The 15,095-nt window shown below is 40.2% G+C and overlaps 2 protein-coding genes across 13 annotated transcripts in view; both read right to left on the reverse strand.

Moving 5' to 3' along the window:
• Positions 1–1,069: 1,069 nt before the first annotated feature.
• On the reverse strand, positions 1,070–5,885 carry BBS10 (Bardet-Biedl syndrome 10). 2 transcript variants are annotated; one of them, XM_008521735.2, is made up of 3 exons: positions 5,539–5,885; positions 3,470–5,081; positions 1,070–2,157 (listed from the first exon to the last, which is right to left on the reverse strand). In XM_008521735.2, exons 1-3 carry the CDS (start codon positions 5,721–5,723, stop codon positions 2,155–2,157), a joined length of 1,800 nt encoding a protein of 599 aa, XP_008519957.2. In that variant the 5' UTR covers positions 5,724–5,885; the 3' UTR covers positions 1,070–2,154. The 2 variants fall into 2 exon arrangements, with proteins under 2 accessions (XP_008519957.2, XP_008519956.2); XM_008521734.2 differs by lacking the exon at positions 1,070–2,157 and having other exon boundaries at positions 2,255–5,081.
• Positions 5,886–7,320: 1,435 nt separating this feature from the next.
• Positions 7,321–15,095, reverse strand: part of OSBPL8 (oxysterol binding protein like 8) — a 196,096-nt gene continuing 188,321 nt past the window's right edge. For all 11 annotated transcript variants that reach the window (XM_070600113.1, XM_070600115.1, XM_070600117.1 and 8 more), the window contains 2 exons: positions 13,293–13,395; positions 7,321–11,565 (listed from right to left, as the gene is read on the reverse strand). In XM_070600113.1, the coding sequence (XP_070456214.1) occupies positions 11,436–11,565; positions 13,293–13,395 (233 nt within the window). In that variant the 3' untranslated portion in view covers positions 7,321–11,435. The remainder of the gene's footprint in view (positions 11,566–13,292; positions 13,396–15,095) is intronic.

The following is a 15,095-nucleotide window of genomic DNA, read 5'->3' on the forward strand; positions in this document are numbered from 1 at the left end:
CGCCTCCCAAGCTGTGACACTGACATTCTCCCGTGGAGCACCCGAGCCTGCACTCCCTCCCCTTGAACTGCGGCTGACCTTTGTGACTGCCTCAACCAACAGGAGACAGCCAGGGCATCACGCAGCTCAGTCCAGGCCCCTCCCAGAGCCATGAGAGGTGATGACATAGTGATTTAAATCTGCTAAGTTTCAAGGTTATTCATTATGCAGCAACAGAAAACAGGAACATGCTCTTGACTTTTAATCATCCTCACATTTCCTTTGGTTTTGATTCTTTAATTTTTATTCAGATTTTACTGTAACTTGTAGCCGCCCCTGATGCAGGAAGGGTTAATAATTACTGGAAAAGGCTTGCCAACAAACTGTGACCCAGAGGTGAGAAGGCCGGTTAGCCAATGACGGGTAAGACCTCCAGGGGGAGGCAACCTAAGCCAAGCATCGGTCGCCCGGGGGCACAGATGGAGACACCATATCGACATTGGGAGCAGGAGGAGCCCTTGCCTAGGAGGCCTTGCCTGCTCCGAGATAAAAATATACGAGCACAGCAAAAACATGGTAATATCAAAACAGAGGCCGAGGGAGGGCTCCTTGAGAAATCACTAAGAACTGGCATTCACTAATTACTTCATCCAGAACACCTGTGTATGTTTAACAGCTGTAAGCTATGTATATATTGAAACGCTGGCTATAATAAACTCAGAGTGGCCATCAGCCCTCTCCGCATCTATCCTGATGGGTACATTGGATTGCGACACTGACATAACTTTGTCTGTTCTTGTTACAGGTCACTGCACATCCTCTGTGGAAGAGGGCTTAAGTACAATGGAGTTCTATTTTTAAAGCGCTCTTCTGTCTAGCCCAGTGATGGAAACCCCCTGGTCTTTCTCTGTAAAGAAGGACAACCCATGAAAGCCTTTCATCATTTTTGAGGGATTTTTAAAAATTAAAATAAGAAAGATTGCTTTGTGTAGACTTCTTCTACATTTTCTGCGTCTTCTCCCCCAAACAGATCCTTTGTCCATGAAAGTCTGATAGAAATAATTATGACTTCATCAACGAGGACCAAATGGCTAATTCATTCAACAGAGTTCATCCACAGACATTTATTGACTATTGTGCGTCGGAGATTAGACTAGAAGCCAAACGTACAGAGACCCAGCCCCAGCTCACAAAGGGGCTCCCAGCCTAGAAATTAGTTAGAAAACGCCCGCCGTGTGCAAGGTGTGCCTGGAAAAGTCTTTGAGTGCCTTCAGTGATGGAGGAGTATTTAGAAACAACGACAAAACAAAGCAAAACTATCAGATGACCTGACAGGCAACTGAAAAAAAAAGTGAATGGGAAAAATTATACTGCAATTTTACTGCAGGCTCACACGTCTATGAATTCAGTAGGAGAGTGAATTTAGTCTCTCCACATTCAGAGAAATGAAATAATGTTATCATATGGCATAAAACTTTCAAAACTTAAATTATATTTAATGTAGGAGATTGTGAGATATTGCATGATAGGATGTTAGTTTTTAATACACTAGTTAGCACTCTTTCAAGTTTAACTGTAATTTAATGTTTTATGTTTTCCTAAATTTAATCTCAACGCAAGTAGTGTCCCTGTCTATCCAGTGCCCTCTGAGGGAAGGGGCACAGAGGCAGGAACCGATCTGTGTTTCCCACAGAATATTCGGCATCTGGCACAGAGGAAGCGCTCAGCCAGAACTTATTGAATTAGGAAACTGGGAACGTGTATTTAGGAGAAGAGATCGCAGATAACGGTTTTATTCCACAAGCGCTTCTGAACACTTGGCACAAGGCTACTTCATTTTATTGAGCTTCGCTTTATTGCACTTGGCAGAAAATGCGTTTTTTACAAGACCCTCCACCAGCAAAAAGATGACTAGCGGCAGGCTCAGATGATAGCATTTTTTAGCAATATAGTATTTTTTAATTGAGGTACGTACATTTTTTAAGACACAATACTATTGCACACTTAGACTGCCGTATAGTGTGAACTTAACTTATATGCACTGGGAAACCAAAAAAATCCATGTTGCTCACTTTATTGCAACATCCGCATTACCGCAGTGGTCTGGAACGGAACCCGCGAGATCTCCGAGGTGAGCCTCTGTCAACGTGGCACTGTCCTGGGTGTCACAGAGAACTACTAAAAGTAGAAGACACTGTCCTTACCCACAGCTATTATTTGCATTTATAAACCTTTAAAATAAAATATAAACATTTAAAAATTCACACTAGAAATAAACAATTCTTAAGTTGTTTTTTACTATTGGACTCTGGCCATGCACCAAACACAAAAAAAACCCCCAAATACTTGAATTATTTTTACAAGCTCTTAGGGACCAGGAGAAAATAAAAAGTACAAATTTCATATCCTTTCTGGAATAAACTTTTAGCTACAGAAATGAAAATAAGTTCACGATGCACAAAGTCATATTTCTAGTGACACATTTTCAGGCTGTATGGATGGTGAAAATCTGTCCATGCTTTCCACATGAAATAGAAATAAACAAGGGCCACATAAAGGTAAAAACTAACTTAATTTATACGCTTTTTGAGGAAAAACTCAAGACTTTTTATTCATTGCTTTAGAAATTATGAATAGGGGAAATAAATTATCTTAAATGAAGCAAATAATATGCTTTATATTATAAACAATTAAAATACGATGGCATTTGAAGATCCCCTCCACATCTGAGATTAAATGATTCTATGAACTGAACACAGAAAGATGAGGGACAAGAGAGTGAAAAAAACCGGAAAGTACAAGAGCTATAAAGAAACACCTTCCCCCAGGCACACAGCCTAAGAAGGAGCGGAGACACAGGGACAGGGACATAAAGGCGGAAGACAGCACATTCAGATCCTGGCTCCCCCATCCAGGCTTCTCCCTCGGTCTCGTTCCACAGCGCAGTCTGGTGTTTGTGTCTGAACGTCCAGTGGCCTCATAGTATACTTCTTCTAAGGACTTTTAAGTTATCCTGTTTTCCTAACTAGACTGAATTGACTTGAGAATCACTGGTCACATGCTTGCCTTACTTTACAGCTTGAGTTGGAGTAAAACTCTGGTTAATAAAAAACTTCCAGTTTTATAGTTCCTCTTCGGAATCTTGATCACAAATTTCCTGAGGCTGTCTCTTAATATTGATTACCAAATCAATGGTTAAAATTTTTGTCAAACACTGAAGAACTGAAGTTAGTAACTGGTATTTACCAACTACCGATTCCAAGCCTGTCTGCCTGCTTCCCATGGGTTGACCGGACTGCAGTGCGTGGAGCGCTCTTACATACATTTGTGGAAAGCTGTAATTTCCTTTCTTAGACTTATGCAGGATTTTGGGAATGCCTAAAAGTGCATTAGCTACTATCACACCAACAGTGGCTTCTTCTGATTGCTGGCATATTTTGGCATAGTTGAGAAGATAGAAATGTAACAAAATCTCAAAATTACCACCCACCGGCAACACACTCCCTGCTGGTATAGATGAGAAACAGTAACTCCGGGAAGAACACATCTCTCGGGACTTGTATCTCACTGGTAACATGCTCCCCTTGCCAGCAATTTTTGTGACCTGTAAATTTTCATAAGAAATTTTTATTCTAGTATTTTCTGTTGTTGAATTAGCAGAATTACTCTCAGGAAATGGTTCACCGTAATCAATTATCCCAGTTTTGTTTGGAGATAAACATCTCAATGTTTCATTTGTCTGATATGTATCCATTGGTGTCACTTTTGGTGTTGAACATGGAAAATGTTTTTCTAATTCTATACTTGGAACTACCAAATTTGAATATACTTTTAAATATGTTTGAGGTTTTGCCAGTTTATCTTTGTTCTTTACAACTGTGCCCTGATATGGCCTTTGTAGTGAGCCATTAACAATTTCTGGTAACTGATTACTTTCTCTACTATTCTTATAAATAAGAGGACTTGATGTATAATTTTGGTCGCTGGCTTGTGTCAAGTAGTTTAGATCCAGGTGTTTAAATAGCTGCCGAAGCATTTTAAATGCTCCATGTAAAGCATCTTTATGTTGTTCAACAAGACCTTGTACTGGTCCACAAAGAACTAGACAATGTGGTGCAAAGGAACATTTGCTAATCAAGCCAAGATGAACATACCTTTTGGATCTAAGGACAAGGGGCTTACAAAATTTCACCACAGCAGTGTTAGAGATTTCACACCGTGAAGAGGCCTGCGGTAGTACACAGGGAGAAAGATCAATGACCCTCTGGATAAGAGAAACTTCTTCAGATGATAAACACTCCACCACCGATATGTCATTCAGTCTTGCATAAAAAATCACTGAGTCTGGTTGTTTCACACTAGACAGGAGCAATTTTACATTCTGACTCTGCAAATGTTTCATTATTGCTTTTGTCCTTTCCATAATCCAAAACTGAGATGCCCGAAACTGTGCTTCTGAATTTAGAATAAACTCTGATCCGGAAGTTGAAAAAATAGGCTGAATGGTTTCTGTTACTAGCGCTATTCTTATGTCACCATCTGCTGGACAGTACCCAGAAAAGTCTCTGTGAAGCACAAGCCCAGCTACGATCCTGGAATCTGAAACAGGAAGGCCGGTGACACCAACGTTCAGCTCTACAAAGCAGTCACCCACCAACTCAAACACTTCTTCAAACCCGCCTTCACGAGCCACACACTTGAACAAGTAGTCACACATCAACTGTGAAATAAGGTTGTGATTATTTCTTCCCACTCTTCCACAAAAGTATGCTTCTAAGAGCAACTCTAAAGAGTTCCTACACAATGTTCTCTCTTTAGTGGATGAAGAAAAGATGGACAAAAAGTGTCTACTTAAGTATTCGTCCATAACATAGTCTAATATTTGTGTCTGAAACGTTAGAAGAGCTTGGGAAATAAATTTCCACCGACAACAATTTTTCCAATGCCTTCCAAGGGTTTGAGAATTTTCGGAAACCAAAGAACCGTTTTCTTGGTCTGGGATTGCGTGAAGTCCTCTGAGTAAATGGGAGAGAAAGATGATGAATGTTTTAGCACCATCTCCTGCTTTTCTTAGATGATTGGAAACACATGCCACCATCATCCTGTACAAAAAAAACACAAAGCAACTCAGATACTCAGAAGGCTTGCCTTCCTAGATCTGGATCAAGTCGAAACCATGTTTTCACAGCTATAGGCATAAAATGAGAACACTGTTCCTTTGATGTCCTTAGTTTTAGCGTTGCTTTTTTCAAGTTACTTTGTTCTATTTCAAGATTCTAGAGATGGAGGGGGGATGAGAGGAGAGAGAATTGCTCCTGGGAGTTGGTAAAATTTGACATCCGGGAGCGTTCCGTTGAGCAGCGCTCGACACCCGCGAGTACACTGGTCTCAACCAAGGGCAGTTTTCCCTGGAGCACAGCCTCTCGGACAAGTTTAGGGAGAAGGCCAGGGGTGCCCCTCTATGCGCTGGAGAATGGGACGCTCTAACGGTCCGGAGCGTGGGATGCGGGGACCTGGCTATGGGACGCTCTAACGCGCTGGAGCGCAGGACGCCGGTACCTGGCTATGGGATGCTCTAAGTGTAGCGCCTGCAGGAGGCGGCCTCCATCCCGGCTGAGCAGCACCTCGCCGGTGGGCTTCGTACACAAAACCTGCCGGCCGTCGGGCCCCACACAGCAGCTCACGATGCTTTCCAGCGCTTCCGCCACCTGCAACGCTGCCTTCACAGACGCCGCAGCGGCCATATCCCTTCGGCTTCTGGCCGCTGCGGATCACTGCTTGCAAAGCCTCAGGACGGCCAGGAGGGGGCGGGCGGGGCCCGGCCGGAAGCGGAAGGGGCGGGGCGGACACCGGAAGCCGGGGCTGCTCGGCTTCTTGGTTGGGCGAGGGGGCTGCTCTTCCGCCGCAGGCGGCCGGGCAGTTCTCTAGCTAGCCAGCGGAGAGGGCGCTGAGGGCTTCCGGGGCTGTGCCTGGGCGGAGACTCAGCGCCGTCTCAGCTCCGCAGGGGCACTGTTCCCCTCCATTGGCTTCAGCGGCCGCCAAACCCCTCGTCTCCCAGGAAGCTCCCGCCTCTGGAAAGGTCGGCCGATCTTGGAGGGAAGGGCCCGCGGGAGGGCCGGCCGCAGCTGCGCGTCCGGCCCGCTCTCCGTCCTTCCGGAAGCGGTCCCGTGCGCTGGCCTCGCCGTGAAACGCGGGCCGGCACGAGTGAGTTCCGTGGCAGAGGCGCCGCTGGGCAGGCTCCGTGACAGTGGTGACCGGTAGTGCGCGCGAACACGGCGGCTACGGTCCCCGGCTGCGCTGCGGCGGCGGAGCGGCCGTTCCCTGGACTGCACAGGCGCGCGCTCAGGGACGCAGCGGTTAAGGGCAGGGGCCTGAGATTGGGACCCGGGTTTGCTCTGCCGTTGACTTCGCTGTGACGCTCAGCAGTAACCTCTTTCGTCTCCACGTTTCTCGTCTTAAACAGAACGGAGCTAGAGCTGTACGCGGTTTGGAGGCGGGGAGGCCGTGGGCACGGCGCGCCGGCCCCCGAGCCGCGGCCCCGGGGCAGCCCCTCCGCGGGAGAGGGCGGGGGTCGAGGCGGTCGGTGTTCCTGGTAAACGCCGCCCCCTCTCGCCGCTCCGGGGAGGTCGGGCCGCGAGGGGCCGTCTTCCCGCGCACAGGGCGGGAGCGAGCTGAGGCCCCCCTCCCCGGTTAACGGGCGGCGGCGGCCCCTGAGGACGGCAGCGCGAGGGGAGGAGGAGGAGGGAGAGACGGCAGCCAGGGAGGAGTGGGTGCTGGGAGCTCATCTGTGCTGACCCGGCGTGGACGGATAGGTGACTTGAGGGGAGAACTTCAGATGGGCTTTGTAGATAGGCCTGTTTAACAGTAAGGTTCGTTTTTTATGGTTCTACCCATCACAAAGGGGTTACATTACTCGGTATAGATTTGGGTAGTGGATTATTCCAAACGCTTAAAACGCTCCGATCCGAGTTCTGTTTACTGTACCGTGGAAAGAGAACGGACACTGAAGTCAGACGTGGATTAAACTTGTGCTGGCTCGCTCTTACTGTGGCTTTTGGAATCACTTCACTTCTCTGGGCCTCAGATGCTTCATCTATAAAATCGGGCTGACTTCCACTTACGGTTACTCGAGTCCTCGAGAAGAGTTATAAAGAGAAGTTAAAAAATTATAAAGAGAAGGCTATAAAGCACCAAGGAAAGCAGACCTTAGGGGTCTAGCGGGTAAACCCTGCCAAGCCTGCGCCATCGTCACAACAACCCCCCTCCCCCAGTTTTTTTTTTTTCAATTTAAAAATTAAGAAATTTAGTCACCATGTTATATGCAAAGTCATCTGATCACAGTTTGCCTTTTTTAAAATTTTATTTAGAATGCCTACTTGTAGAAGTTAGCATAATTTTACAGGTGGTTAGAAAAATTCAATTCTTTTGTCTCTGCAAACATTTATAATAGGTTAGGAATAATAGATTAGAAATGTAATACATTACAAAACAGTAGCCTATGACTATCTGTACATTTACTATAAACCTTAAGGAAAAGAATTTGACAGTGTGCTGTACTTACACTGCAGATAACATACTTTTATTCTATTATACAAAACTGACCAGTGGTAGTTTTTGAATTTATAAATGACCATTAAACAGGATATTTAACTTAGATGTATATTTAGCATGCTAAAAAGTGAAAAAAATGTCAACTGAAGTTCTGTGGCTCATCAGTTCAAATGTTTCGTGGCATTTTTCTTTAAATAAGTTTCAATATTGTAATATAAAGTAATTTTACATGATAAATGCAGAAAGATAAAATTTTCTAAATATTTTAGAAAGTATATTCACATTCACTTTGTCATGGGTTTCTTGTGGCTCTTCTAAATATGTTAATCATATGAAGGAGACACTGGTCCTATCCGATTTTAACAGTCCATCTTCAATTAAAAACTAACAAAACAAATAGTATGTTAGGAGTAACAAAAAGTAAATGAAATATACTAAATTCACCCAATTGGTAAACAAAATGAAACCTAATTACACAACAGTGGCAGGTTATACATTTTAAAGATTCTCTATTTCCATGTAGTCAAAAAAGATAGCAGTTGAAATGTAAACAGTGATTTGTGTGGGGTTCCCCCCACTGGTTCAAATTGGAAAATTTGGTATCAATGCTAATTTTAGTATTTGATTTCTGTACATTTGACATAATTCAGAATAATCTGCAGCATCATGTATGGCTCATCAGTAATGCCACCATCCCTGTATGTCAAACAAAAAAACCAAAAATATATTCATTGCTCACTAGAAATGCTAAACACTGGAAAAATGGAATTTTATACATTTTTCTTAAATATTTGACTAAGATATTCTTCAAAAAGTTAAAATTGCCTTCCACAGAATTTTGTGTATATGGCACAAGTTGACACCCAAAACTGTGAATTCCATCAAAAAGGCACTGTTTACAATACTCAGAATAATCTGACAAGTCTATTTCAATGACGTCTGAGAGTGCAGAATTTTTGAAATAGGTAAATAGACAAACTCTTATAAAAGTACAGCATTAAGTTTAAATATACTATAGCTATATAAAAGGAAATAAAATGACAGAGATATGACCCTTTTATGACAATTAAACCAATAAACACTTTGAATCATATTATAGTTCTATAACACAAAAATGACAATATTTTCTTAAAGGCACAAAAGCGTGAATACTAAATGAGGGTTGTATTTTACAAGGCCAACTTTTTCAATGGAATGGTGACAAAGATTACACTGTACCTTTATAAGCGATACACAAAAGTACTGACATGAAATACAAGTAAAATATCTATTGCTGAAACTTATTTCATAAGCCCTATTTATCGTCTTTTCCTGGGCCAGCCACATTTCACTACATGGTCGATAACTGAAGGCATAGTACACATTCAACAACTAAAACAGAAATGCGCATGTCAATAATTACTACTCACCTAAATTTTCATGTGAAAAAATAAAATTTTTGATCAAATGAGAAAAACTGGTCTTAGTCTTAAATCCTAGAAGACATCATGAGGTTCTCAGACAAGTGGGAACTAAATCATGTTTATGAATCCATGTGTGAAGGAAGGTAAATTTCAGGTAGAGAACATTCCAAGTCAATTACCTATGGGGCTAAATACAAGATTATGTGTTCTAAAGAGTTCACATACTAAGCCTAGTGTAAGCACAGGTACTGCTCTAAAACGAAGCCACCGATTCCTGAGTTTTGTGTTCAGTTCACAGAAAGGAACTCATACAACTAAAAGCATAAGGAGATTATTACATTAGATAGATGACTTTAGTGTATAAGAAACAGTCATGAGTTACCATGCTTTTTCTCATGAAACAGTTTTGATTTCTTGGTTTAATAAGAACTCATAACATATGCTCTAAAAAGAAAATAAAAAAATAACCATCTTTCCAATCTTAGAAGAGACTCAAACAAATAAAACACTATTTAGACCAAATGACAATAACCCACAAGTGGATAAGACTAAAACCCCAAAGTGGGGGGTTACCACCAAAAAAATTTTAAGTTTTCAGAGTTTAATGATGAAATAATTTTTAAGATCAGCCAATCGTTATATATAAATACTAATTTAAACCATAAAAAAGATCAAGATATACAATATTTACAAATATCATATCAATGAATAGGCAGTTGAGAATAACGTTGGTAAGAGAAAAGTGAGTGTAAAAATTATATTGACAATTATGAAATACAAACAAAAACTCCCACCTGTTTTAGTGTAGTCATACCTATACTGGGTACAGGTATACCTTATTTATGTTTTAATCAATTTAAAAAATGTTTTCACGTGTACATATGGAATACATTGTTCTGCCAAAAATACATGGCATATTGCTCTTCATAAAACCTAAGGATACTTAAAATAGCTATATTGGTTAGGGGAAAAAAAGCAAGCTCTTTTCTCATTTTCAGTTTTCATAATTTAACAATCATTCCTTGATTTTATATTTATCATGGCATAAATAGTTTAGACTGTCATTTTACTAGTGTCTCACAATCTCTTCTTTGTCAAAGGCAAATGGAGCCAGAGCAATTATTCTCTCCGGCCTTCATTTTTCATTAATAACCACTTCAAAATCTATACTTTCAGGATTCTAAGACATCTTAGGACATGTTCCTAAGCTTAACTACACTTGCAAAAATTGCTCTTGAGGACTATGAATACTTAAGTAAAAACATAAAATAAAAATATTAAACTGAAAAAAAATTAGGAAAAAGTTTGCCTGAGCCTGAACAAAGGGATCTTGAAGAATTGTGGTTTTGCCACAGAATGCAGTTATTAAGAACAGAGAAGGATAATAAAGAATTAAACTTCAGAACTTGATGCTCAACTTATTGGTCATTTTAAAGAAACCAATTTTAAGTACACAGAAATGCCACCAAACAAAGTGTCTTTTCTTATCGCCTTTCTCTTATTTGGCTTTTGAAGTAAAATATTGGTTATAATGTTTTCTATTCTACTCATTCACTGAACACACTAGGGGCTAAATGAGAGCTAAATAAGTTTTTCACAATGAAAAAACATGAATTATCAGCATTTCATATGCCCTATAAACATCTCTAGAATTTGGCCTGTGTGTTATTGGACCAACTGAGTTTAAAAGAAACAAAAATAAAAAAGGACAGTAATCAATTTTGACCACGCTTTTTTCAGTAAGTGCTTAAGGTGGTATTATATAGGTTTGATAAGAAATATATAATCAGTAGATCCAAGTAGCTCCATACTAGTTTATGTTGATATACACATAGGTACATTTATGCTTCTATCTATAAATATTAAATTCTAGGGGTTAAAAAAATTCTTACGTAAACTTTTAAAAAAGCAATTTGCTACCTTGTCTCTCTCAATATGTCAATTTTGACCACAGTTCGTTCTTGCTGTTTCTAAGAAGACACTTGAGCTGGGTGCCTTGGAAATGATTTTTTTTTAACACTACAGTGTATTGAACTATTTATAATATGTCTGTTATCCCATCATTTCTCATTCTGTTTCGTGTCTGTTTTATGAAGAAAATAGATTACTATGCACAATATTTGTAAGATTGATACATATTCCTTATGAACAACATTAAGCTATATCTCAGAACACACTATAGAATACAAAGACTACTGTCGGGTATACGTAAGACACAAGTATGTATACATGTGGATTTATTATACTCACATGTAGACATATTTTCACAAAAGCTAGAAATGTTCTGGCACTTAACACACAGCTCACGTTAATAACCCAATAGCATAGCTCTTGTTTCAGGTCAAGGATAAAAGGTATGAAAAGTCAACACCTCTACATTTATCTCTAAGGTTTTTTGTTTTAGAAATATGGTGACATTTTAATAAAGACCAAACCAACTTGAACATTGGTCCCAGGCCATATCTGATCATTCGAGTTCACTGATTCAACCGTAAAGAACTTCTACTTAAACATGAAGTTTATTATGACTTGAAGCAAAATCAGGAGGAAAATGATGAAGTAGTCTTTTTGTTGCAGAAAATCCGTGGCAGGTGTGCTTGAAACTAAATGATTTCGAAGAGCCATAATATTTCTAAAAAAATAAGCAAGAATAAATTTTAAAATTATCTGTAAAGAATGTTAGCATAGAACTCACAGTTTGATATATGGTTAAGTAGCACGCAATTACGTTATCTAAAGTAACTAGTTGAATCAATTACTACAACCTGAACAGGGAGCTGGTGGTGCCATGTGGAGCCATTATCAGGTCCTGTCTAAATCTGTATTCTACATTGCACCGAATGTCACCTAGTGACGTGCATCAAAAATAATTAAACTTTGATGACATAGAAGTATATCGCCTTCTCTATTATCACGGTAGTTTTACAACAATTTTGCTGCTTAGTTGGCCTACTAAGGTTCTTTTATCTTTAGGGAGATAGAGGTAGAGTTGGAGAAAAATTCTAAATTCCCCAGGAAAAAATAATTAATAAAACAGATTTATGCTCTAGAGGCATTTTATATGCCAACAAAAATAAATGGTAATTTAGTCAAGAAATGAGCTTTCATTATCCTCATGCCACCCTAAGTGCTTTTGGCTAAAAAAGAGCTGATTAGTGAAAACCTTTTCTTTTTCTGATTTCTTCTATTAAAGTGTTTTACCAGTATAGAGAAAGAAAGGCAAAATGAACAAGTAGGTTCACTCTTTATAAATAGAATTAAATTAGGAAAGCTGAGCACTTTTATATAAGGGCTGATGGCACAAAGATGCAGAAGACGCGCTCCCTGCTCTAAAGGAGCTCCCAGTCAACGAGAGGTGGACACACACAGCTCTGTAGTGTAGTAAGCGCTCAAAATGAGTATGGATGGGGAGTTATACAGGCTGAACAGAGGGATCAGTAACTCGACAGGGCAGGGTGAGTGAGCAGAAACGTTAGAAAAAGCTGGCATTTGAGTTGTATTCTGAAGGATAAATAGGGATTTTCTTGATGTGCAGGGGAGGAGGAAGGGCAATCTAAGAAGTGGACTCAGTGTGGGGAAAGATCCCAATATGAGAGAGCACGGTATATTCTGGAGATGTGAGGAGTTTCATAGGACTGGGGCGCGGGACAGGTGTAGGGAATGGCAGGAGATGAGGCTGTAGATGAGAAGAGCAACTAAATGGGAGCCATAAGATCACCAAGAGCAGAGCAAATAACTTTTTGTTTTTTTAATCCTGTATAACATCTAGCACTGGGTGCTGAATACACAAAAGCAGGTTGGCTACTATTAAAAACTTTTAAATCTGATATAGCAATGGGAGGCAACCAATGTGAACTCATGCCAGCCTTAGCCATGGAACAGGGTCAGGCTCCCTTGCCCTCCAAGGAACCTTCCTGACTGTTAATGACCTTTAGTTGTAGGATCATGGGGAGGTATGTGTGGGGAAGGGTCTGGGACTGCAAGAGGAACACTCAAAGGTCTCAGGATAGTTGCTGCTTACCCACCGTTATGGAAGTATTTTAATATTTGAAGAACTGGTGCATTCCAATTAAATAACAGCCATGTACAAAGGAGACTGCATTCCTAGTATGCTACAGCAATAAGGCAGATTCCAAATCTACCCTCATAGACGACAAATAACCACCCTCCCTCTCCCCCCCAACATTTCAGTGCTGAAGGAATTTCATAAGTTTCAGTCCTCAGGTGACAGAAGCCAAGGTTCCATTTTAGCTTAGCACTGTCATAAAAATGTAAAGTTTGCCTATGATTTCCCACGTAACAGGATTCTTAAACTACTCCTCTGGACTCAAATGAATAGTCACTGTCAGTACACATTACCTTTTAATTTCTTCCTGTGTTTGTTTTATAGATTCAATGGAATTTTGGATGTCTCCCAGTTCTATTCCTTTCTTTCTTCTTGTACTTGGTTTTAGTGATTGAGCTAAAAAGACATTTAGAATGAAGTTGGTTAAAATAGTGACCATAATTACAAACAGTCTACATTTCAGCTTAATGATTCTCACGTAATACAAATTTTCCTAGGCATTATTTTATGGTTAGAGATTAACATACTAATACTCTGCATTTTTGAAGTTTCAATCATATCATTTCAAAACTAGAACACATGACATGTATTTAAGGTAATCACAAATTAGTTAAATTTTGGATGACATCAGTTTTGTTTTTTAACTAATTAAAATAGATAAAATAGTTCACTAAAGGGGCTGCCCCGTGGCCGAGTGGTTAGGTTCACCCACTCTGCTTCGGTGGCCCGGGGTTTCGCCGGTTCGGATCCTGGGCACGGACATGGCATCGCTCATCAGGCTACGCTGAGGTGGTGTCCTACATGCCACAACTAGAAGGACCCACAACTGAAATGTACAGCTATGTACTAGGGGGCTTTGGGGAGAAGAAGGAAAAATAAAAAATAAAATCTTTAAAACAATTAGTTCATTAAAAATACATATATTAATTTGGGGAAGGTATTACTCTCTTCTGTCTCTTGCCCATTTGCCTACATCTGAAGAAGTCAGCTTTCTGAGGTCCCTTTTCAGTAGATTTTGATAGTTCTTCTAGAAATTTTTATTGTCAACCAGCAAACTGTTTTGTTTGTTTTCCCAAATACCCTCTCATATCCATTCTTTCCTTTCCATTTTTGTTCGGATTTTAACCTCTCTCCACGTCTCAGCTTTCTCATTTGTAAAACAGGGATAACACCACTAACTCAGACTTCACACAGTTGTGGTAAGGTGTGTTTAACATCCAGTCTGGCACACGTTAAGTACTCGATAAAGGTCAGCTGATACATTATAGGTAATATAGTGGGGTGGATGAGACAGTGAATTAAGGAACCAAAATACCTGCATATGGAACATATATATACTGCCTTATGGGTATGTCACCTTGGGCAGGTTAACCTGTGTCTCAGTTTCCTTTTCTGTAAAATGGGAACAACAGTATAACTAATACTCTCTTCCAGCACACGAGTACCCCGTGACTCCCTGCTTTTAAACCTTTATTCATTTTCTTCCTCTTCTCCTCCAGTATCTTTCCCCCTCCCTGGAACCCTCAAGCCTAGATCGCTGTGTAATCCATTAGAAATCCTAATAATTCATCCAGGTTCCTCTAAGAACCTTCACTCCAACTGAATTCAGCTTCCTTTCCTTTAAACTCTTTACTACTTTCTCATCTACTAATTCCCTGGCATTTATAATTTATTCACTCTAGTGTTCTCTCTGTAAAAAGGAGCTCCCCAACTTAGTGTGAGCTTAGTAGAGGCTATAGCTTTAGAAAAACTTTATCTCAGAACATCTTTGACATTACCTTAATCTTTTCTTGTAGTTCAAGACAGTTTACACATTATCTGACTTGAATAAGAATGGCACACTAATTTAGTCCATAATTTTGATATAGTTATATTTAGACTTATCTGTGACTTCTAAACACTACAATTTATTCTGAGAATGAAAAATTTTTTTCAAGCATGGAACTGAGCTCAAAGCTCAAAAAATGCTTCCTACACTGAATCTAGGAAATCATCAACAATTTTTCAGAAGCTAACAAAGCATTGGAGCCAGATTACAGTGTGGTGTGGTGTTTTGTTTCTTTTTGCTGAGGAAGGTTAGCCCTGAGCTAACATCT

The sequence above is a fragment of the Equus przewalskii genome, chromosome 29 (assembly GCF_037783145.1).
Source record: "Equus przewalskii isolate Varuska chromosome 29, EquPr2, whole genome shotgun sequence".
NCBI lineage: Eukaryota > Metazoa > Chordata > Mammalia > Perissodactyla > Equidae > Equus > Equus przewalskii.